This window comes from Carlito syrichta, unplaced genomic scaffold (genome assembly GCF_000164805.1).
Source record: "Carlito syrichta isolate Samal-C Ts95f unplaced genomic scaffold, Tarsius_syrichta-2.0.1 Scaffold315099, whole genome shotgun sequence".
Taxonomy (NCBI): domain Eukaryota; kingdom Metazoa; phylum Chordata; class Mammalia; order Primates; family Tarsiidae; genus Carlito; species Carlito syrichta.
In genome coordinates, this window is record NW_007259195.1 from 716384 (window position 1) to 741861 (window position 25478).

The 25478-nt window shown below is 32.6% G+C and overlaps 1 protein-coding gene across 6 annotated transcripts in view; it reads right to left on the minus strand.

Moving 5' to 3' along the window:
• The window catches only part of GRIA2 (glutamate ionotropic receptor AMPA type subunit 2), a 139919-nt gene that overhangs the window by 6050 nt on the left and 108391 nt on the right, over window positions 1-25478 (minus strand). For all 6 annotated transcript variants that reach the window (XM_021706066.1, XM_021706065.1, XM_008072311.2 and 3 more), the window contains exons 7-13: window positions 24738-24905; window positions 24350-24454; window positions 23605-23715; window positions 21516-21722; window positions 20647-21017; window positions 15497-15695; window positions 1-86 (exon numbers count right to left, since the gene is read on the minus strand). The exon at window positions 1-86 is cut by the window's left edge and continues 162 nt beyond it. In XM_021706066.1, the coding sequence (XP_021561741.1) occupies window positions 1-86; window positions 15497-15695; window positions 20647-21017; window positions 21516-21722; window positions 23605-23715; window positions 24350-24454; window positions 24738-24905 (1247 nt within the window). The remainder of the gene's footprint in view (window positions 87-15496; window positions 15696-20646; window positions 21018-21515; window positions 21723-23604; window positions 23716-24349; window positions 24455-24737; window positions 24906-25478) is intronic.

Genomic DNA, 25478 nt, shown 5'->3' on the forward strand with positions numbered 1-25478 from the left:
CCTTCGGCTGTAGTCCTCACAAACACAGAGGGCTCTGCACTTCTCATGTAGGTCCACATTTTATCAAACACTGCAATTTTAGATCTCTGCAGGAAAAGTGAAGGACCAGAGAGAGTTATGAGATGAACCTAAAAAATGATTGATGAAACACAAAGAGAGTCAGTACTTTTGAAAACAATCATACATGGTACACAGAGTATGAATAAGTCTCCACTTTTCAATGGTTTTTTTCATTAATTACAATATGGCATGATGCCCAATAACTTCTCTTTAAATTTACCAGAACTTCAAACATTACTTTGCTATGACAAACAAAAAACTACATATCAAGAAATAATAATCTGAAGTAGTCACAAACCAAATTGAATTGAAAAACACACCACACTATAGAAATAATTAAAGTTAAGAGAAAACCAAAATGATATTGTCACTGCTCAAATCCTAAATGATTTATTCCTTCCCAGCAGCAGAACATAATCTGTATCATGTGAATTTTTAAGTGGTGAAATTAGCTGAGGCATAAAGAAAATAAAGCTAAAGTCTTCTATTAGATACAGACTGAAACATTTCTAGAATAATACCAATTAAAAAATATTTTGGCCATTTAAATTTTCCTTTTAAACAGGACATATTTTCTTTGACTACTTAAATATCAAATACTACTTATTTCCAGATATTCTGGGAAAAAAAATTCTTGTCAGTTACAGGCAGGAGAGAAAGAAGGGCTAATTGAAACAGTATTATTGAAGAAATAGTCATTTTAAAATTAATGGACTCAAAAGCAAAGATAGACATCAAAAGATTCATTTAATGCTTCATATTCAGAGTCAAAAAAAAACAACTGAGCATACAGTTGGAAAGTCAAAGCATTTGAATGCTGACTTATTTTTCTATTCACAGATTTCTTAAATGACTAGTCCCTTTTGGGAAAGTGATTTTGAATAATCCTCTTTGTTATTTTAATATGACATTTGAAATGGAAATTGAAATTGAAAACTCATTTTAAAACTCCTGAGGTTGGTGGGGATTGTCTGAGTGTGGTTTTTTATTTGTTTAATTCTAAGAATTTAATAAATATAGCCTTTACCTTAGAAAACACAGACATATGATATCAATTTAAATTTGTTTAGAATGCTGCCCTAGGGATTCAGGCAGCTTTACATATAAAAGCACTCTATAAAATCTAGGGTCCAATGCAAACAGTGTATAGAGTAGGATTGCATCATTGAACTTTATGGCACCATTTGAGAATGGACTACCATATTGAGATGAGTTTGTGAACCATTTCAGCTCAGTAGTCTATGCAGGGAGAAAACCCAGGTGACCTCCCCAAAAGATATTTTTACCCTAAATATTTATCACCATTTTTCACTTAATAATACTGTTTCTATTATCTAAGTGTTTAAATAAACTGCTGCTAAATCTGTTTCTATAACTGGACAATGGTCCTTCTTGAGGCAACAGATTTAAAAATTTACTGCCTAGTGAATCAGACTTCCTTTCTGTTGTAAAATCAAATCTATGAGACTGGAGCTTCCACCAGAACTGCAACTAGAAAAATTTTTTCTTCATGACCTCCACAGTGTCTAACATGATACTGTGAACATGGTAGGTTCTTAATAAATAAATGTATGCTAATTGACTATTGTGGGCTCTGGATGGGAGCAAAAGACCATTTTGTTTTAATTGCATCTTTGCTTACTATAGAAATTGCTTACATTATTTGTTTTTTCTTCTGTATTCTGCCTTATAGTCTCAAACAAATTGAAAGATGCTAAGGTATTTTAGATAGCATGCAATCTTATTTAAACTTAAAAGTATTTTTGTAATGTGAATTCCCACAAAAACACGACATCAAAATATTCTGGACCAAAATCAGTCTGATAAAGAAGAGTTCCAAATGAAATTACACAATTATTTTATCAAATCATTCATTAAACATGTCAACTGTTCCAAGTTTAAAATATCAATTTTGGGGCATTAAAATAGTTCATGAGATGCTTAATAATTCTGGATACTCTTCAGAGAAAATCCAAAAATTGGCAAGAAAATTTTCAGTTTCATTCGTAAAATCTTTCCTGTTAGTTTTAAGAGTATTTCTTAAAGTGTGAATATAGTACTTCTAAGGTTATAGGACTTTAAAATGCAATCTAGAGAAAAATGTACCTGGCTTGAGTGTTTTGATTAAGTTACTTGATCTGTCTTTTCAATTTTGAAGATACATGAGTTCTGGTAGACTATGTCATCTAGATATACAAGTTCTGCTTAGTTAAATCAGTAATTTTTTATAATTTGGTTTTTACATGTATCATAATATGCATGTTATTTTTCATGTGAGCATAATTTTAAAATATAATTGTGGATTCATACAATTTATACATTATTTAAGACCTTAAAGTTCACATTCATGGTAATGAATCAGGCTGAAAGCAACCTTTTTCGTAAGTCAGAATCTTTGTTAGATATAAAGTATTTTCCCAAAGTTGACTCATTTGTCTCTCAGTTGATAGTTTACTGTTCATTTTAAAAATAGAGTTAATAAAGGACTTTCATAACCATATCTCTTCAAGAACTATTGTTTGAACAGATGTAGTCAAAGGTGCACAGATAGAATAATTTATAAACGGTATGATATTGTTATGTTGGAAACTATCATCTATTATGGAAAGACATTTATTGATTTGAATTTCATAGCTACTTTCAAAAGAACAGGAGGAATCTGGCTACACTCACTGAGAAACAATTCAAAAGATTTGTATTTACTTTCTATTGAAAATATCAGAAAAATTGCTAGACTGCACTAAATTGGTGAATATGTGATGTCTAAAAATCTTACTCTTCTCCAAAACCATAGCAATTTTTAAAAAAGTAATCAGTAGAAAAACAAAAAATCAACTAGCAGAAAGTAATCCAAAGACAAAGCAAAGTTCTCCCCTGGGTTTTCCATCTAAGAAACTGCATGATAAATTACAGTTACTTTTTCTTTGCCAGGTTAGTTACATTTTTGTAATGCTTAGTTTGGCCTAATTTGTAAGTTAATGGTTTATCTGAAGCATTGAAGAATACATTACCATCATCCTAAGCACTCCAGTCTTTTGATCATTCATTCCTTAGAATATATTTACAAATAGACTAAAAAGAGACATTTTAAAAAGGGAGATATTCTCCCCCCCTCAGATTAATGAAAGTCCCTTGTGGTCAACTAAGGTAATGTATATAAATAGCATTTCCTGTTAAAATTCTGGATTCCAGTAAGTTATATTACATGCACACATTGTGCTACATCAAAAGCACCCAGATAATTTAAGCAATTGTATGGAAAATGCAAATCAAATGCTGATCAGATTACCTCAATTAAACCTTTTGTAGAGATTTTAAAGATGAATGCCAGGCAATGATGATCACCACCTACCTATGCAATGTCTACATTTAAGTACATTTTAGCATGGTAGAAGAGGGAACACAGGCAAATCATACTGACTTTTTAAATAAGCCACACAATTTCCTATCATTTATAATACTAGTCTGAATGCTGGCCAGAGAAAAGAGCATGAAATAATGCAAAGGAAAACAAAGGGCTGGAAAATTGGTTTCCAATCCTCATAGGATGGCCCTTGGGAATCATTGCACTTTCCTTTTATTCATATCCCTAATACAGCTAAGCCAAGGAAGACTGTGTTTTTTGTGGTTACATGTTCAATCAAGTATAATCATTCTTTAAGCAAACATAATAAAGTGAAGTGAATTTCTTCAGGATGATATCTGCCTTCACGTTTTCATGAGGAGATAAGTAATGCCTATAGTTTAATCAGGTACGCACTTTGACTTCCTTGTGTTTCTTAAACAATCAAGGCTCTTTTGAACATGTCTATGGAAATCTCTTTCCACGGTTTGATATTATTAACAGGCATATGAACTTAACTATTATTTCACAAAAATAGCAGTGTGAAATTATGATATCTACTTTAAAGAAAAAAATGCCATTGTCTAGCATTGTTGGGGAAAATTTCCATATAAACTAAGCACACCTGATATAATTGTACCTAAGAAAAAGATAGCTTCCTTTTTTGTGGAAGAAACCAATAATCATTTTAATTCAGTTTTATATCATCCTCATATACAGTATTACAGGCATTATTTTCCCCTCTAGTTAAATAAAATTTTTTCTCCTTATGGAAAGAGTGACTGTTTAAACGAAAATTGATATTATCCTTATAAACATTTATTACTGAATTCTTAGGAATTATAGGTGCTTCGTCGCCGACATTTTTCACCACTTAGTTAATTCCTACACAATTTGTAGTAAAAAAATCTTATTTATCCACTAACTTTTAGTAAAACATTAAAATATCTTTTCAGAGTTTCAGCAGAACACTTTTTGCAAGAAGGGAAGTTGAGAGACTTCCAAATGCTTACCATGATTTTACATCAGGAAAGAATTCATTTGGTTGACATTCTAGAAAAATCAATATTTAAGACAAAAAATAACTATCTTTGCTTTTGCCTTTGTGTGGAACCCACAGCATGACTAATTGCCTCATTATAGACATCAGCAGAGATCTGAACTGTCCCTGGAAACCACAAGCACTGACAAGCAAAAAAATAATAATAAATAAATCAAAAAATCAAAAATCGCATAGAACTCATTCTGTCATCCTTAGCTGTTTACAAAAAGGCAATCCCCATAAAAATACCTGTTTCTGAGTTGTAGCAATTTATTTGAGATTTTAAAATTTTACTAGCATACAATGGAACTTTAATTTCTCCACAGTAGGATCCCCATTCTATTGTTATTTCTTGTAAATCTTCTATTTAAATGTAATTTCTTTTTCTTTCTTTCTTTTCTTTCTTTCTTTCTTTCTTTCTTTCTTTTCTTTTCCTTTTTGAGAGAAGGATTTATTGAGAGGGAAGAAAAGATCCCACAGTGAGAGGGGACCTGAAAGGGTTGCCCTAGATGTAATTTCTAACATAAACAACAGATAATCAAATTGAATCAAGGGAATCTTAATATTTTAAATTCACCTCCTTTCAATATCTCTTTGATTTAAGCTAAAATAATATTGACATTTAAGGTTTCATCTTTCAATAGCTTGCATAGCCATATATATTAAATGTGAATGGTATTTAAATTTAAAAGATTGTAAAATTATTTTTGCAAAACTATTAAAAATTAGTTACTATAGGAGAAAAGTGTGTAACTTTACCACACAGATTTGCAATTTGATTGGTTTAATGAGAATGTTTCTACATGATCAATCATTTTATATAAGATCAATTTTCAAATAATGTTAACAAGATTCACACTGCACTGTATTTCTAACATTAAAATGATGCAACATCTCAGCTTCTTAAAATTAAAAATGTTATTTATTAAAGACTATAAGTGTTTTAATAACTTAACATTTACAAATAATTAATACGAAAACAGACCTTAAAAATCACATATTATATTCCAAGACCTTTATTTTAGGAGGTTGACTCAGAAAGGTTAACTTACCTAAATCTGCATAGTTTATTAGCCCTGGTTCTAAAAAAGAACCAGGATAGACACTTCTTCAAAACATGTGCATATACACTAAACCATAAAAATAGTTTAGAAAAATAACATTCTGTTACAAAGAGAAAAGTCATTTAACAATATAAAATTTAGAGAAATCCAATGACTATTTGCATATAGCTTTCTAATGAGTAAACTGAGACTTGAATAAATTAGATTTACAACAGCAATTTAATCAATTAGAAGTAAAGCTAAGTCTCAAAGCTCTCTTTGTCATTTTGAAATTACTCTCAAATGTGAAAAGTGTAGAGTCGTGTTAATGCATATATTATTCACAGAATCATATTCTTTGGTAATTTTCTGCTTGGAAAATAATGCCTTTAAAATTTTAAATGCAAATGTCATTTCCATATGTTTTCATCCTTTATGAATGGTAAATGATATCATTGCTAAAATGTTCTACTGATTATATCTTCTGTACTCACTATATGTACACATATGAGTACAATGTGAATTGATAATGCAAAGTAAGAGCAAGTGATCCCCTGTGACCACATCTTTTATTTTTTTAATAGGGTTACTCAATTGGCCCATTCAAGGTCCTTGTAAACAGAGACTATCTTGTTTCAGCAATATATTTGACAAAACACTTTATATTTTTGTGAATTAGATGGAGAGTTAGAGAATTAGGTGAGCTTATGATGAAAATATCAAGCATATTCAGAGAACCTTGTCTATTATTTATTAATTTTCCAATACAAATTTGAACAGAAGCTGTGTCTATACCACTGATTCTCTCTATATATTTTATATACATATCACTATGTGTTCAGTATTTTTGTCAATAATTTAGATGAAGGCATAAATCACAAATGTTTCAGGCTTAAGGATATTTTTATGATGGATGATAGAACCTATATTTCAATTTTATGGGCTTGGGTCAATAAACCAAAACCAATTTGAAATTTAACAAAGATGAAAGCGAAATCTGGCATGTGGCTTCAATCAAGTCATATTCACATAATGGAAGTTGTAAGGATTACCACAATTCATTGAAACCAACCAGTTTTGTGTGGTAAACCACAAATTTAGGGCAAGCTATTAATTCAATGTAGTTACCACAAAAGCTAATAAATGTGAAGGTTCTTAATGGAATTATAGAGCCTAGATAACAGAACTTTAATTTCAAACACCTTGAGGATCAAGCAGGATATGTAATTATGCAAAATACATAGGGATGAGATAATAGGGAATGGTGAGATGGCAGTAACTGGAGAATATATACTCTTACTAATCTTTTTTTTCCCATGTGAACACCAGGCTGTCTGAAGAACATAAGTGTTTAGGTTGAAATTGATCTGAATTTTCAGATTCAGGTCAAGGTCTTCTATAAGTAGATTAAATTATACCCTAGATCTAGATAACACACTGTAAGAATAGCATGGAGAAACCTTCATTTAAAATATATGAAAACCATAACATGGATTTGGAAATATAGTAAAAAACAATCAAGGGAATTTACAATTCTTAGTGATGAGAAAAGAAGATATGGTAGTCATCTCCATATAGTTGATGTATCAATCATATGCAAAATAAAACAATAACTTTAGTCAGAATTAGGATTAATAAATGGAAATATCCAGGACACAAGTTTTAATCTTTTAAGAACTGCCTAAAAACCATAACAATAAAAATTGTAACAAAATGGTATAGAATGCTAAGAAACTGATTCATAAAGCATATCTAAGAATACTTTGAAAAGTGTTTCTGTATCCTGAAATAAATGTTTAAAGATCTGGTCTCAATCTTTCTGATAAAAAGATCAAAGTTGTTTCATCAATAGTTACTGCCTTCCATATAAAAGGATTGAGCTTAAGTTCACATTCTTTTTGCCATGTCAAGAATGAAAGACTAGTAAGAAAAGTATTTGAGGCAAAATTATATAGGACAATGATTTTATATATAGTTAAGAAAAGGTAATTTCATATGTTTTATATTTATATGTACAATATACTAGCCACATTAAAATGTCTGTGATTATTTTAATGGTTGCTATATTTAATTTGAAAAGTATAAATATTCATGCCTGCCTCTAATTTTGTTTCGATTTTATTTTAACACTAATATGCAAAATTTAATTTTAGCCAATATAATTAAAGAAGCAACACTGAATATGAGATCTGAGAGAGATTTTATGCATTTTAAAGTGTATAAAACATCCCTTATTATGAGGAGTTCTTTGTTTCCTTAAAAGCAATAGAAAATATCGTACTTTGAAACTCAGAGAATATTTGCCACTGGTTAACTTGTCCAATTTCCATTTTATTTTAAATTACATCTCCCCATGAACATAAGCAGCCACCTTTACCAGTGACTTTGCTTTTAATAATCACTTAGTAGCAATCAGAGCAAAATTAGCTACTGAAAATATAAATGTTAAACTACTTTAATATCAAGTTTTCACTCAAATATTAAAGGTCTAGTTAAATAATTCTCAAAATCATTTCAACAATAGTTATATTTAGTTGAGATTTGATTCCAATATATTTAAATGATTAAACAATTCTATCCTCTTTTCTACAGAGACCTGGGACTACAAAACTCTGTTTATTGCCATGGCAACTAGTGTGAAAAATTAAGTAGAGGTAGGCAGAGATGATTCTTTTACTTAAACACAATAATAAAGTGAACTGAACATTAAATAGTCTAAAGCACCAGGACAATTTATTCTGAAATTCATCTTCTCTCAGAATCAGCTAAGCAGGAATTTTAAAAAGGTTTTGAAATGAGAGATTGATCCTAAGTTATTCTGTATCATTTTAACCTCTCTTGCTAGATTAATTGTTCTCAAGGTCTGCTGGTACTATGAAAAGGAGTGCTTTCTCTTTGGCATGGACAATAATAGAAAGCCTCCTAAATCTGATTAGTCATATTATTCAGCCAGTGTATCACAAGAGTGGTCACTAAAAGATGCAGTTGGATGGTTAGAGAGCACACTGATGCTTGCAGAGAAGAGTTGTGGAAAGAGAATGAACAAAATAACACATTTACCCTGGAAAAGCTACCATACCGCACAATAATCATAATTCAACAAGTAAACATGCCCCTTTCTTAGCACATCTGTCACCAGAAACACATAATTTAATATAGCCTCTTCTACATTTCTTTATTTTTCTATTCCTATGAAATTTGGGAACTACTGAATGAACTGTGTGATCCTTAAACTGGGTAGTAGTTTTTAAAGGAAACAATACCAAAGTCTTCTAAAATTGCGACTTCTCTGGTGTTAACTCAGCTGGTGTTAGCTGAAATGAGAGAACACAAGCTCTCCCCAGGCAGTTTAAGCTAAATGTACTCTTAAATACATTTAGAATGCTTCATGAATTCAATGCTTTCTCAGACATTCTGTGGAATGGTGAGAAAAATTAAAATGTCAGAGAAAGAAAAACTGCCAACCAGAGAGGAAATGATTTTAACTTCTCCTGGATCTTCAAGAGAAGGCTTGGGCATGCGAGAGTTGTCAGCTGCACAGATTGTTCTACTATAATCAAGCCCCCACAAAAAATGAGGAAGGAAAATTTGTAATAGATATGACTAACCGTCCATGAGTAACTTACAACATATGCATGTGGTGCTATTTTTTGCTCATTTATTCATATTCAGCATCTATTTAATACCCACTATTTTTGAAGCAATTTAAATATTTAAGCATGGGTGACACATCTATGAAAGACACATTTTGATATAAGTAACTTTCTACATATATAGAAATGCATATGGGTATACTCTGTTTCCAAAAGATTTGAAATATATAAATGTATTGAATATATGATAGACATCCACATCTCTACCTGCACAGAAATTGGTGACAGAGGCAACTCTGGCAGATAAATTATTAGGAATACCAGAAATAATAAAATATGTATAGAGAACAACCATAAATTAATTAAATCAGTTCTTTACAGCATATCAATACAGAAATTATGCTGGATTATTGCTAATAACAAACAATAACTAGAATAAAATATAATTTTAATGAAATCACAATTAATATAGTTCTGTAGAGAGCTGTCACTATAGCTAGAACATTTTTATTTGTAAGTGTATTTCAGTAATGCTTTATATGTAAATAAAAATAGGCATATTTTATATACCACAGAGGGTGTTGAAAAAGGTTGCACCTTTAAAAGGGTAATCTAAATATTATAGTTCTCTTTAAGAGTGTTTATTATATAGTAGATCATACAGATATATATAGAAAACTTTAAACAAATTATTTCATCAGTAATGACTCATGAATACTAGTTATTATTTATACTATTTCTAAACTCTGTAATATCTACAATGCTGGATAACAACTGTAGATTCATGGAATATTATCAGACTAAATTTATCTTCAGCAAATGAAATAAACTTTATTAAATAAGGGGAGTGAATACCTTTATTTTGGGATTAGTTTTGAAATATTTTCTTCCAATACTAGCATCATTCAAGTAGACCCCTCATTCAGAGAGGATAACACATCACCCTGCCAGGAAGGAGAACCAGAGAAAATAGATTGCACAGTGGGGGACTTGGGATAGGTACGAAGAGGCACTTCGTATCTGCAAGTTAATAATTATGCTTTATGACTTGACGGGCCAACAATAGGTGTATATATAACAGTCACTTTCTGTCCTAAAACTCTAAGTTTTTGTAGAAACAATGCAATCAGGCTGCATTAAATTGTTTTTTACACAATATCATATAATTTCAGAGATGTCCTATTTTATTGAGAGAAGAAATTATCAAAATGTGAAACTCTAAAAATAGTGACTTATACTTGAAAGGCTAATTCTCTCTTAATTGTAGGTATGCTACAGTGACACTATAATTAGGAATGATCAGCACTCCAAAATGAGTCAGACTCTATCATTCACTCTTTATAAGAATGTACATTGGTTCCACAAGCTGGAAACCACAGAAAATGAAGACGTGCACTCATTTTTCTCTCCCATCTCTTGGTGGTTATGGGATTGTTCTCAATTTACCCTCTCTTTCTAGAAGAATAAGGTAAATATTCCATTCATGTTTAATTTGCTGAGTATCACTGAAGGGAAGTATATTTTAAATTAATGGAAAATTAACAGATAAAATTGAGCTTCTAAAGCTATTACATACTCACTGATTTTACTAAAGTAATAGTAATATAAACTCATTTGCTGTTATTTACCTGAAATCTGAAAATAGTTTAGACTTTAACTAAACAAGTGATACAATCTTAGTGCCAAACAGATCCAATATAAACTAGATGAAATATTCATCTTATGAATTGATATAAGGTGCTTTTATCTTAACAAAGATATATTTTTACAAAACAATTAATTAATATTGAGTCAAAAGATCAGTAGTTCAAAATTCCAAATTCATTCATTTCTAAGTGGCCTTCTTTTCCTCTTTTCTTTTCTTTTTTCTTTTTTTCTTTTTTTTTTTTTTTTGAGTTGTAGTGTTGGAATCTTACTCTGTCACCTACGCTGGAGTGCGGTGGTACACTCACAGCCACCCCAGCATCAACCCCTGTTGGGCTCGGGCGATCCTTCCACCTCAGTCTTCCAAGTAGCCGGAACTACAGGTGCACGCTACCACGCCCGGCTAATTTTTTTATTTATTGTAGAGATGAGGTTTCGGCAAGTTGCCCAGGCTGGTCTCAAACCCGCAGGCTAAGCCAATCCCCTCACCTCGGCCTCCCAAAGTGCTGGGATTACAGACTTGAGCCGCTACACCCAGACTTCATTTTTTTTTTTTTTTTTTTGAGTTGGAGTCTCACTGGGTCGCCCAGACTGGAGTGCAGTGCCCGCTCCCGGCCACCACAGCCTCGCCTGCTGGGCTCCGGCGATCCTTCCTAGTAGCCAGAATTACAGGCATGCGCTACCATGCCCGGCTGATTTTTTGATTTATTGTAGAGATGAGGTCTCACCAAGTTGCCCAGGCAGGTCTCGAACCCGCGGGCTCAGGCAATCCACTCACCTCAGCCTCCCAAAGGCGCGGGATTACAGGCTGAGCCACCGAGCCTGGCTTGACTTCATTTTTTTAAAAAAATTAGTTATTATTTAAGATTTAGACAATGACCTAACTTCTCAAATCAATTTCTCCAATGCTAAATCTAAAGCTCTTGCTATCATAAAACTGAAAGCTGACTTGATAAATTCAGTGATATTAGAGAACTTAACAATAATATAATTAACCAAATCCATAGTTGTAAAAAAGCAAGCCAAATTAAGCCACAATAGTAAACAAAAGATAAACGTTAGAACTTTAAAGATTGGCATGTGGCAAAAGTGTATTATTCCATGTGTATTAGCTATTTTACTGGATCTTAGGCCTAAAAGTAAGCATATCAGATGGACAGAGAACATAGCATATACTACCTGTTTTCAGTCTGGCTTCATCCAACTTCACCTATATTCCCTCTTCATCCAACTTCACCTATATTCCCTCTCCTACGATAATCAATTTGCCAGTATCACTCTGTCCTGCAACTACCTTGATCAGAGTCCCAAAAGCCCCTAAGGTTAAAAAATACTTGAGAGAGAAAATGAACCCAAGACGTGGTAAATGCTAATTTTAGAAATGGAAACAAAAAAAGAATTTCCTTTGCAACATATCCCCCCCATAAATTTAGCAATTCAACCATACTACAACCATACACATACTGCAGTACACCTTAGGATTTAAGAAAATAGTGTTAAAGAAAATCAAACACTTTTTTTCTTTAAAATGTTTCCAAACTAGTTTCATCTTATTCAATACACTTTACATAATAATCTGTGAATAACATTCTTGGCTCAAAAGGGAATCTATTATTCATTTTCCTTATATTAATCCGGTAAACGCTATGGGAATAAAGTCATGAGACTTGATGGATACAGTTGAAAAGTCACAGCATCCTAGAAAACATTTGGGGAGGCAGAAGCAAAAATAAGATTTCTCCTTACTATTATTACCATGGCACCCAATTATCAAATAATGCATTTAGAAAAATTGCTCAGAATTACTAACAAACTAGTCACATCTTTTTATTTTATCTAAGTTGAAGAAACAAAATTTTTTCATATGTAATTTCTGAAATCATAACCATATTACATAGGAGGGACACACAAAAAAACCAAAATTATATTTTAGAAGGTTAGGCCTCTTGTAATACAGGCTCCCACACTAGTTAAGTGTTCTAGAAACCCATAAGCATCAGTGTGCCAAGTAGCATTGTTGTGATAATCTGCAGGGTTTTTTGTGGCAAACAGGTGACTGATTCTTCCACCATGACAACATACCTGCCCATACCACATTGAATGTTCAGCAGCTTTTGACCAAAAACAACATGATCCCTATACACCACCCTCCTTATTCACCCAACCTCATCCAGAGAGGTTTTTGTTTGTTTTTTTCCCTTGATGAAAGAAGTCATCAAAGGAAAATGTTTTGCCAATGTGGAAGAGGTGAAACAAAAAATGGTCGAAGCACTAAAATGCATCAAAATTGATGAGCTCCAAAACTGTTTTGAGCAGTGGAAAAAGCATCTTGACAGCTATATTGCATCAAATGAAGTGTACTTTGAAGGTGATTGAAGGTTAAACATGTAAGAATATACAATTCGTTATAAATAAATTCCGTTTTGGGGGAGGAGTCCCCCTTGCATTTCAATGAAAGAATTATCTTTAGTAATGTGTGCCATTCCTTTAGTTTCTCTTTTCTGGGACAAACAGAATAAATAGTGTGGTTTTCAAATTTTTGAGTCCTCGTTCTTCTTCCTCTAGATAACGAGAAGCAGTCTACAACACCATATGCACTGAGACGTAGCCAATGTCATTTATCAACCGTTCCTTTAGATCTACTTTAAGAGGAACTACCAGGAGCTGCCAGAGTGCTTTCCAGTACTGACATGGTAGAATTAGCAAACATTGATGTAACCAAGAGCATGGAAGCAGTTAAACGAATCCAGAGACCTTGCTGCATAAGGAAAAGCCATGTATGAAAAGAACCCTGGCCAGGCGTAAAGACCTCTGCATATACTTACTGACTGCCTGAATTTCATCAAGTACCTATAACAATCTGAGTTTTAGTTTTATAATATACAGAAATCAAACAAAAATCATTGCCCTAACTCTAAGACAGAAATACTGTGTTTCAAAGAGGCAATTCACAAGAAACTTCTTTGGGGAGCTACACTGATAGACATAATCATTTTGCCTAAATATCCACCATCATTTTCTCTATTACTCAAGGGAAGGCAAGTTTCACAACTTCCACAACTGCATATTGAAAAAAATGGTCTCCATGGGGCTGGTATACTGAAACAAAAGAATAGCAGCATTCTTTTCCCAGTCATCTCGCTACCTCATCTTGTCTACTAGGGAATTTTAACACACAAATGAAACCCTGGCATCTCAGTGATTAAGACACACGTTTCTATGATTAACTCAGTTAAGATACACTGAAAAGCTCTGTGAATGTGAATACATAGCAGTGGAAAGTGGTTGGCACTTCTGTTGTCTAAACAAGGTAATAACTGCAGCCCTCAAACAGATGCATACTCAACAGGAAGAGAATGTCTGGAAACAATTAAGATTATTTTAATCAACACAGATAGCACCAAGCAAATCATGTTATAACAGGTTTCTGCATCATTCTTATAACTCTCATTTACTTTAAGAGATACTACCTTAGTTTTCAACAAAAGATAAAAGCAAGCCACATTGCATACAAATAATAAAATTGCTTCCAAATTCACTTCTGAGAAACATACAATATTCTCATTTATTTTAATAAATCCATTGTTATTGATGAAACCAAAGCACTATGTTACATTGAATAGTATGCACAGATTACATGTATGTCCACAACTGAAATGATAATAAATTGTCATTAGTAGAAAATAGGCATAACATTCATACTTAGATCTGTATTAAAGTAAAAAAGCTGCTGATAGATAGACCACACTTCTGCTCTTAAACTGAGGTGCCTAATAATCTCATCAAGGTCCTGCATTATTTGTAATAGCTGTCGTTCTGCCCCCAGTACCTTTTCTCCCATAATAACTTCCATCTAACTGAAACTGTTTGGAAACGAGACCAGAGGTAATTGCTTCAACATCTGGCCATTGGAGGTTCTAATCTTAATTCTGGAATAAATTGGTTTAGACCTCATTTAAACTCAGATACATTCAGAGATATGTGTGGATTATCAGAGACTATCATATGTCATACATACACACACACACACACACACACACACACACATATAAAACAGGCTTTAGACCTAAGTAAATCAGCTGTATTCAAGTATTTTGATAGAATTAGTTATTTTATAGAGATAATGGTAAAATGAAAGAAAATTATGGCAACATCAAGCCCTCAGGATTGCTCTATAAACAAAGCATAAGGCCAAAAATTAAAAGAAAAAATTAAATTAGCCTAGGTTAATTTAAAAATTTTAAAAGTTGGGAAGTTGATGGTCTTTGTTAGCCCTTTCTCAGAGAATTTGTAAAGAAAATTCAGAATTTTCGCATATAAAAATTATCAGTTTTCTGAAATCGAATGAACATAATTGGTTTGCAAATGGGTTTTTCAATGGTAAACTAGGTGGGATAGATACAGTCACATTTATTTAAAATAGAAAAAAAACAACACCTTTTTGCTTAAAAATAATAGGTCAATCATATCTATACTTTGGTTCAATTTTTTTCCAAAAGGACAATAAATTTTCATAAAGCTAAGCTTCATTACAACATTGTGGTTTTTCTCCTGAGTTGCAAATCAGAAACTAGAAATAGAGCTAAGGATAAGGGTAGGAAAAGGTCAGGGATAGATCAAGGTCCAAGTACAGAAACAGAGACAAGAGACAGAGACAGAGATGGCAGTTACTTTCCATAGTACCTTTGTATCGACCATGAGAAGGGCACAAAGTTTTAAATAGGTTAAATTTTAGGAACAAAATCAGAAGCTACAATGTAGAATCTCTTACCCTGAAAAACTCTTTAGTGGAGCCAGAGTCTAATGTTCCATAAGCAATTTCTGTTTGCTTAGAAAGATCCTCAGCACTTTCGATGGGAGATACCATCCTCTCTACAGTCAGGAAGGCAGCTAAGTTAGCCGTGTAGGAGGAGATTATGATCAGGGTAAAGAACCACCACACACCTCCAACAATGCGCCCAGAGAGGGATCTAATAACAAGTATGAAATGGATTTGTAAAGTGAAATGAATGACCTAATAAAAAACAAGTTAGCAATATTATGCAAATATTGACTTACGGGGAATATTTAATTTTATACTTTTCAATATATAAACTAGTTCGTGAAACCAGAAATTACTTAACATTTTGGGCAAAAAGTACAGATTAGCTAGATTTAATGACATATTCAGAAGACAAAACTTCAGATTTCTGGGATTCTTTCATATTATAATGCCCAAATAATTTATGATATGAAATCCCATAACAAAAGTTTCAAGAAACATGCAAATAATTGATCCACTACTCATACTAGTTTTTCCACTCTTGACACAAGTAAATATGAACAAAAGAATCTAAGATAATCAGCAAAACTCATAACAATGCAAACAAAATCGAAAATTAAAAGTATAGTATGCACCACATATATAACATTAAACAGTAAAGAACGATTTGAAACCCTTTATGGAATGTTGTACATAATTTAAAAATTTGAGGAATACCAACAAACCAACAAAATGATAATTTTCTTTGTTGTCAATACCCTCCCTTTAATTCAGTCAGTGAAGTTCCAAAACCCCCCAAAAGGGCTCAAACTTTCACTAGGTTTTTTTTGTGTGTGCAAAACATAGGTATTAGAAACAGTACAGGAGAGAAAACAAGACAAAAAATGATACTACAAACAAAGATATAACACAAAATATAGTTATTAATGAATAAAAATCAGGTGGCTTCAGGGAATGAACTGCTATGACCCTGTTCCTTTGTGTCTCCTGCTTAAAAAAGAAAACTCAAAGAAAATAAATTAGACATTTAAAAGTTTGCCAAGATAAAAATTTCTAGCTTGAAATATAATAAAATAACAATACTTCTGCATCATAAATTCTGACATAATATACTTTTAAAAAGCATAATGGAGTCCCAATAATTTACTTCAAAACCTAAAATACATAAATATAAATATATGGATACAGAAAAAGATCTATACTGTATTATTTTTAAAGATTTGAATTAACGCTGCACATAATTAAAGAATTTGAGTAATATTAGCAAACCAATAAACGATTTTCTTTGTTGTCAATAACTCTGCTATGTCTGATAATTAGGCTTGCTGGAATGAAGAAATTACATTACTAAAAGTTTAAATTATAAAAATTTGCCAAGTATGACCTAAACTAAAGCTCTTGGTAATTAACACAAAAAAATGCACCCTTTAGTAAACTAGGTCAAACTCTTGAGAAATATTTATAGAATAAACTACTCAAGCAGATTAGCAGAATGAAGCTAATCTAAAATAAAATATTTTTTGGATAAAAGCATCAGTTGTTAAAATGAGAGAGAGAAATAGTAATGAAAAACAAAAAGTATATACATAAGAGATTTATCACAAAATCTATAGGAGATACAAAAATAGTTAAATAAGTATGATAGGATGAAAAAATGAAACACTTCTCACTTACATTCTGAAAAAGATATTAAATACAATTTACATTTGGAAAATTCCTTATGTAGACACAAGCACTTTTAAAATGTTCACTATTTATCCAGTAACAATGGGAGACATAATTATATGACACATAACCTATATTTAAGAGGGCAGATTCAGTACCTGACTGCTCATGTCCCTAAAACAAAAGCTGATGGCATGGTAATTGCTATAGACTCTAACACTGCATATTAATTTGCAATATGTTTAAGAACCATTTTTATAGGTCATTCTGTTTCAATTGTAAAATTAAGGAAAGTTAAAGACATAGATTGTCCTCTATTTCAGTGATTATATCAGATTTAATGAGATTAAACATGTCAATTGATTTTAAACATATAAGAGATCTTAAAAATTACTTGGACAATAAATCATTCAAAACTGAAAGATATTAAAGCAGTTTATTATTCACTTAATTTTAAAACTCAGACTCTAATTCTGTTACCCAGGCTGGTGTGTAGTGGCATGCTCATGGCTACCACAGCCTCTGCCCGCTGGGTTTAGGGAATCCTTCTGCCTCAGCCTTCCAAGTAACTGGAACTACAGGCATGTGCCACCACACTTGGCTAATTTTTTTGGTTTATTCTACAGACAAGGTCTCACCAAGTTGCCCAGGCTGGTCTTGAACACCTGGGCTCAGGCAATTCTCTTGCCTCCAGCTCCCAAAGTGTTGGTTTTACAGGGATGAGCCACTGCACCTGGTTACTTTTAAGTGTTTTAAAGTATCAGTTAATGCTTCTGAAAGAGTTATAAAGAATATTTATGCAGAGGAGCACATTTAATTTTATTTTATGATGGACAAAAATGATTTCTATAATTAAAAATGAAACTTTCACCTCTTATCATCTGCACTGAAGTATATAAATGTACACATGCCATTTTAGTACTCTATTCAATAATTATGTAAATGACATACATACTTTTTTTATACTAATTTAAATCTTTTAGAGTCAGGGGGGAAATCCAGAAGCAAATAGGAGAATTAAAAAAATCTTTATGGCATGCTGCTCTCCTGTCTGAGGTTTTATTCTTCACAAAACTATATCTTATAGTTTATATATTCTAAACAATTTCAGACAAATGACCAAGTCAATTAATTTAATAAATCATTCTAGATTATAACTTAAATGTGTTCTATTAACATTATTAATATAGCTCCATATACTGTTTTACTGGGAAAAGGTTGCCAAATATTTAATAATTTTTTTTTATTTTAAAAAAATTTGTAGAGACAGGACCTCTCTATGTTGCCCAGGCTGGTCTCAAACTCCTGGACTCAAGTGATCCTCCTGCCTCAGCCTTACAAAGTGCTGGGATTACAGGTGTATGCCACCATGCCTAACATATATTTAAAAGCATTTCTAATGTGATCTGTACATTTCATCCTTTTTAAGAAAGACAATAAACTCTTCTATTCTTTTAAACTAGAGTAACCACCATTGCTTTCAAAAAAGATGACAGTTTTCTTTATCAAAAATGATTAAATTTGCCAATACTAGGAATTATGTTCAATTTTTACAATTAAATATTACAATTTTATGTAATATAAAGTGAAAGTTATGTACCTCAATTTTTTTTAATAAAATGATTTTTTCTCATGTATATTCTAAAGGAAAAATATCAATCAATAGCACGAAAGAATATGCTATCCAAAATCTATTTAATCTAACAGAAAATAAAAATTACTATATATGAAATTGTAGTGAGGCATGACTCATGAATGAATTCAAAAGAACAGAAAAAAAATCTTGTTTTGGACATAGCTTTGATAAAAACACAAGTTATCTATAGGTTATAATGGATCCTGGGATAATATAGATTGTTGTGCCTCTATGTACAAATAGTTTTCCCCCTCCTTAACAAATACTGGATACCTACCTAAACAACTGCCTGCAGAGCCACAGGGCATCTATGAGAAAGCAGGTCAGACCTCAGGGTTCATCTACATGAAGTAGGACCAACATGTCCCACTTAATAATGAACTCCCATACATTTCTCCCTAGTTATCCTAAAGGCAGAGCATAGTTTATTTTACCCCAGTATAGTGGCCTTACATCTCAGAACTAGGGTAACGTTATACTTCAGGGACCTTCTTTTAAAAGATTAACTATTTCTTTATTATTTCATGGACCAGAATGTTGTCTTAGATTCCAATTTGGTTAAAGGCTTTTTTCCTCATTTTTAGAATCTTCTCTTCATATTTAACTTAGATCAGATAAATTAAATACAGAGATGAAACTATGAATCTTTTCTATTTTGTCTAATATATGGGTGTATATGCACACACCTAATTTCTAATGCAGTGTAGTCCTATAGAAAATCCACAGGGAATCTAATTGAAGTAAGATTTTTAGATCCATATAATTCAAAAACATGTAATTTTTCATCAAGATGACTATTAACCTACTCTCAGAGAAGTAAATAAGTGTTCATTCCTACCTACATATTGTATTTCCTTTATCCCATGGGGTGGAATATACTAAAACAATTGCAAAAGACACAAATATTTGAGATTCTCATATAGCCTTATGAAATTAATCACTTCTTATTCCTCAAAGTGCTCAAAACTAACAGTATAATAAAATAGTATCAGGAAAGGCCTTTGCTTCACTAGTTGTTAGGTAACCCATAGAAGCAAAGAAGAGTAATTGAGCCCAAATTAAAATGTGCCAGTAGATTGATATCATTTAGTCTTCAAATGTTAAAGTAATCACACTAAATCAAGTATTATATATGCCTCTAAAAAGTCAAATGTGACTATTGTTCTTACTCATGTTTGTAACATGATTAAAAGAAATATGAGTTTTGCGACAGATTTATTATAATTAGTCATTCTAGTGCAAGAAGAGGTATATGAGTCTACTCCATGATGTGTGTGTATTACTATTCTATATTGGCACAGGTTCCTCTCCACATATTTCTAGATAGTTGGGAAATATGATATCATGTTTTCCTTTTAATCCAGCAACCTAACCTTGAATTTTATACTATCTCTCATATACCATTTCCATAAGCTAAAAATGGGAAAATAAAAGAAATGGGATGTGTGTCAATGACATTTTATCTAACAAGGTGTTACTTTTTCAGTTAATAATTAATGTTGCCCATTTTCCCATATACAGGTCTGTGGATCCACACACAGATGACTGTAAAATGAGAATATGCAGCAAAAACACGGTACCCCTCCAAGAAGGCATGGAATGAGAGGAACCTTATGCATTTTATAGCCTCTCCATGGTGTGTATAATTTCACCAGAGAAATATATGATCAACATTCAAAGAACATTGCTCAAATATTTCACAGGCTTATGCCGATGGTAAAAGTATGTCCTTTAAGAGTCTTAAACTAGTTGGACGGGTAGTCGGCAGCTGATTACTTCTTGGGAGTGAATTCATAAACACCATGAATATTCACTTGAGATATAAAATGCACAAAGTTGAAGTAAATGAGTAACCAACCTTGGCGAAATATCGCATCCTTGCTGCATAAAGGCACCCAAGGAAAACCAGAGACTATTAAAAATCCCAAATTCATTAGTTGATTCACTAGTTTGTGTTTCTCTTCCATCTTCAAACTCCTCAGTGTGCCACTCGTAGGGGCTAAATCTGCTGACCAGGAATAAAACTACACTGACCCCAATGTAGGCAAAAACAATGCACATCCAGATCTCATAGGCTAAAGGATCAAGAAATGAAAACACTCCTGGTTTGGACTTCTGAGGCTTCTTGATCATGATGGATATTCCAAGGCTCATAAAGGGCTTTGAGAAGTCAATCACCTCTTCTCTCACAAGGGTGATAGTTAATGGAGCAATTGCAATATCAGCTTTCTGTAAGGGAAACAAAGGAAAGTAATAGTACCTGGAGTCATTGTCAGAAATATATTATGGTTACATCACTGGATCAAAGATAAGGGAAAGGAAATCAGAGAAATGGCAATAATTATCTCCCTGACTGAGTATCAGCAAAGAATAAACAAAGAACAGCTTGCTACCCAAATATCTCAGCTTTTTATAAATGCATAGTATGCCAATCTGACTTGAATATGAAAATTACACATCTACACTGCAGCTATGACTTTGCGGCATTTGGATACTATATATGGTCCATATGTTTCAAGACAGATGAAATGCCTGACTCTTAATCTACATATTTACTTCTGGCTTCAACCTCAATCTGCTAAATATTCACAGATAAGATAGATAGTATTCCTAAATTAATGTAGAAAATCTTCAACCTCAGACATAGATACTTTGTATGGAGGGGAGGCATTCTGTCAATGTCAATTAAAATGACTAAGCTTTATCAATGAGAAGAGCTATACTTACCCCATATACAAGCTCTCCAACCATCCCATTCCAAATTTTCGTGTCTGCATCCCTGGCCCCATACTTGCCATCCCCAACAATTGTCAACTTGTACTTGAACCCACAATGTTTGGCGATTTCTGCAGCCAAGTCAACACAATAGCCCTCATAGCGCTCATTGCCTTCAAGCATTTCATGATTTTTCTTCATCATAACATATGGAGATTCCTATATGGAAAGACTGTGCTTTAGAAGCTTAAAATATCTGTGTTAATTACATATTCTCATTGATTAAAATCTTCCAGTTTAATAATTACCTGTTAAAGACAATATAGAATACAAATGATGGACATTAGAGAAAAAAATTAAGCATAATGTTTCCTCCAAAAGTGTTTTCAAATGTCTATCATTATATAAGATGGAAGCGAACAATATACTCAAAATCACGAACTATTGATATGTCCTCTAGTCATGTTTCCAATTTCTAGAGTTTAAAACAGAAAAATGCTGCTCAACATCTATTTTATTCAACTCTGAATTCACCACTCCCTTATTCTATATTAAGGTTACTCTGATCCCGAGAACCAGCATTCACCCAAAACCCTGTGTCCGTGCTGTCCCAAGGATAAGGTTCATGTAAGAATCAGGTTCATGACCAGTGATACACAAACAGAAAAGATCATTGCCATGGTGATGTATTGATTCTACCCCCAAGCTTCAGGTCTCACTTCATCTGTGAGATGCAATATCCTAGAAAGTTGCTACAAGGTTAACCAGAGAGTAACTTGCCCTGTAAGCATAAGAAAAATGAAAAATTTTTAAAAAGATTCAATATAGTCCAATATTCTCCACTGGAAAGTGGCACCAAGAATATGTGGAGTCTAAGGAGATAGTTACTGTGAATGACATGATAAAGGCAAAAATCCACAAATGTGTAATTTGCACTTATTATGAGATTTCCAAGTGCCTGCCAATGTTTTTACTCAAATTCCTTACTGGCCTGTTTATATTTTCATCTTAATATTGTTAAAATAAAGAACTCCACAAATTTACAACTTCACTGCCAAAGTAAATTTGTTTTTAAGACAAAACAACAAAATTGTATTGTCACAAAATCATGTCCTATAATGAACCCCGTTTTCTCCATTTCATTTCACCAATAGCTTGTCATGATGAACCACACCTCTTTTCCATCTATCCAAAGTCTGGATGCTCAAGATCCAGTTCAATTTTGCCTCATTCATTAAATATGCATTGTTTTTTTAAAACTAGCTATGTGTCAACCAGTGTTGATCATTTTTCATTACAAATAAAGTCAAGTTGAGATCATTATGAAATCCTGTAACAAATGGAGAGATAGCATTTACCCAGTATTGTGTGAGAAGGAAAGGGGGAACAACACAGAAATATGAGGAACAATCTTTTTTATATTAAAAAATATAGTTTATTTAGAAAGTAAATTGAAGAGAGAGAAAGAAAGAGGGGATTCACGTCCCCAAAGGAGGGGACAAGGGAGGGGCCAAAGCTTAAGAAAACATGGCCTGGCCATAGCTCAAAGATCACATGGCCACACCATAGTTTAGTTTAATAATTACCTGTTAAAGGCAATATAGAATACAAATGATGGACATTAGAGAAAAAAATTAAGCATAATGTTTCCTCCCAAAGTGTTTTCAAATGTCTATCATTATATAAGATGGCTTATATCTAACCATGCCAGAGCAAACAATATGCTCAAAATCACCAACTATTAATATGTCCTCTAGTCATGTTTCCAATCCTTAGAGTTTAAAACAGAAAAATGCCACTCAACACCTGAGGAACACTCTTTAAGACTTTCCCCAATTGTTCACCGATATATGCACCAATATATGAATAATCTGTCAAGCTAAAATTTTAGACTTTCTTTAAGATAATAAGGAAGATTTTAAATGCTTTAGCTAGATCTTATGTATTCCTTTTAACAGAGTAAATATGTAGCAAATGATTAAAACATTGCAAAAGCGGTACAATATTTGTTATTATCCTAAAATATAAAAAGCAACCTTCCCTGGCAGATATTTTCCATCAGAGAAAATGAAGTAAAACATAGGAATATGTAGCTGATTACCAAAATTGTGGTGACAACAACAGTTTTATTCTCAAGCCCAGAGGTGTCATTTCCAGAAGGTAGCTCAGTAAGAGTCACAACCATTTTGTCCACTTCACTCCAGTAGCCAATCTGGAAAGGGTTACAGCAGACAGACATATGGATAAATGATGTTTCTATTAGCAAAATATTCAATTATTTTCAAATTCACGTGTGAATCTGAAATTAGATCCACATTAACTGGGCTTCTTCTAAACAGAGATGTGTCTTTCATATATGTGAATCTAATAAGAATAGAAATGAACTATAAAATAATTCTTAAAAATTGATTATCTTTTCATTCTCACTTTTAATATTCTCTAAAAGTATTTATTTAGGAGTGATCATATAGATATAAATACAATCGAAACAATGGCATTTTAGCCACAACAATTAAAAGACAGATGTTGAATTGAACAGTTTCATGCATATTTGTACTATTTTTTGTCTTCTGAAACGTAAACCTTCAGCAATAGTTAATTTTTCTTATTAAGTACTTTTTCTACTTCAGTCTAAAAAAGTTATTTTTGAGATTGTAATACAATGTTACTTACCAGGAATAAACAGATGTGATTTAGAAAAAAAATACAAAAATAGATCTGTTTCTGGAAGTTGTTAAACTCTATGTGAATACACATCTCTAGAATTCTTGGAAGAGGGAGATAATAGTTTAGCTAACTCACTTCTTCACATAGAGAGAACTGCCTATAAATCTTTAAGGGTTTACCTTCCGGGGCCCATTAGTTTTGAGCTCCATGATGTTAATTGTATAGTTTATTCTTTTTCCGTTCTGGTCAAACTTTATGTTTCCTGAGAGACCTTCAACCTGAACCTAATTAGGAAATGAGAAAGGAGCAGAGTTGTATACAATTACTTCAACCAAAGATACAAACTAATCCGAGAGTACAGATTACACTCACTGGGCTCAAGTCAAGACAAAGACATTGGTAAGTTTTATTTCACTCCTCAACCTACCTTTGTGTTGTTAGAAATATAAATATATATATATTGCCTGTATGTCAAACATAAATAATTAGACAAGCATGAAAAATTCCACTGGGGAGAAAAAGTAATGGGATGTGAAGTCGCATTAATGGTCATTTTGAGTGACTGACCTGTTTGAGAGCCCTTTCTATTTCTACACCTTGTCCCCAGGGGACTGCTGGGTTTGCCAGACAGTCTCCTGCATTCCCCCTTCGGGAGATTTCAATTCTCTGCTTTCGTAGGTTGCGGAAGGCCTCAGTCATCACTTGGACAGCATCATAGGTCAGAGCAGAAGTATACTGAAAGGGATCACATATATTTTGTAAGAATGGGAGACAATTCAGGCACTCATTGCACACTGGTAATCAAGACTGTAGTTGCCCACCACACAATACCATATAAGAGTTCAATAATTCAAATAATCCCTGCATCTAGAAATCTAAGAATAAAAGAGAAAACATTGGGGCAGATTATTGGAATTATAAGACGTGCTCTTGATTCTATACATTTTTTATTATGTTAATCGTATAGCTGTTTCAAGTGAGACCCTTTTCATAATAATTTTGTTAATTTTTCTAATCTGTTTCTTATTACAGACTCCTTTTGTGGCCTGCTATGGTAATATACAAAATTATCAAATGAACAAATACATATTTCTTCACTTCCTAATGAGGGATTCATTTGTCAATATGGAAAGAGTATGTATTAGTTTCAGGATCCTTAGTCTCTAATTCAACTGTGGTCATGCTCACATAGATCTGAAGTGATCTTAGGGGTGTTCATCTAGATGATTCCAGTAATCAAGTAAAAGAACCACAAAGCTTCATGACTTCTATGCCCCCTTCATGCTTCAACAGTCTATGATAAATAAT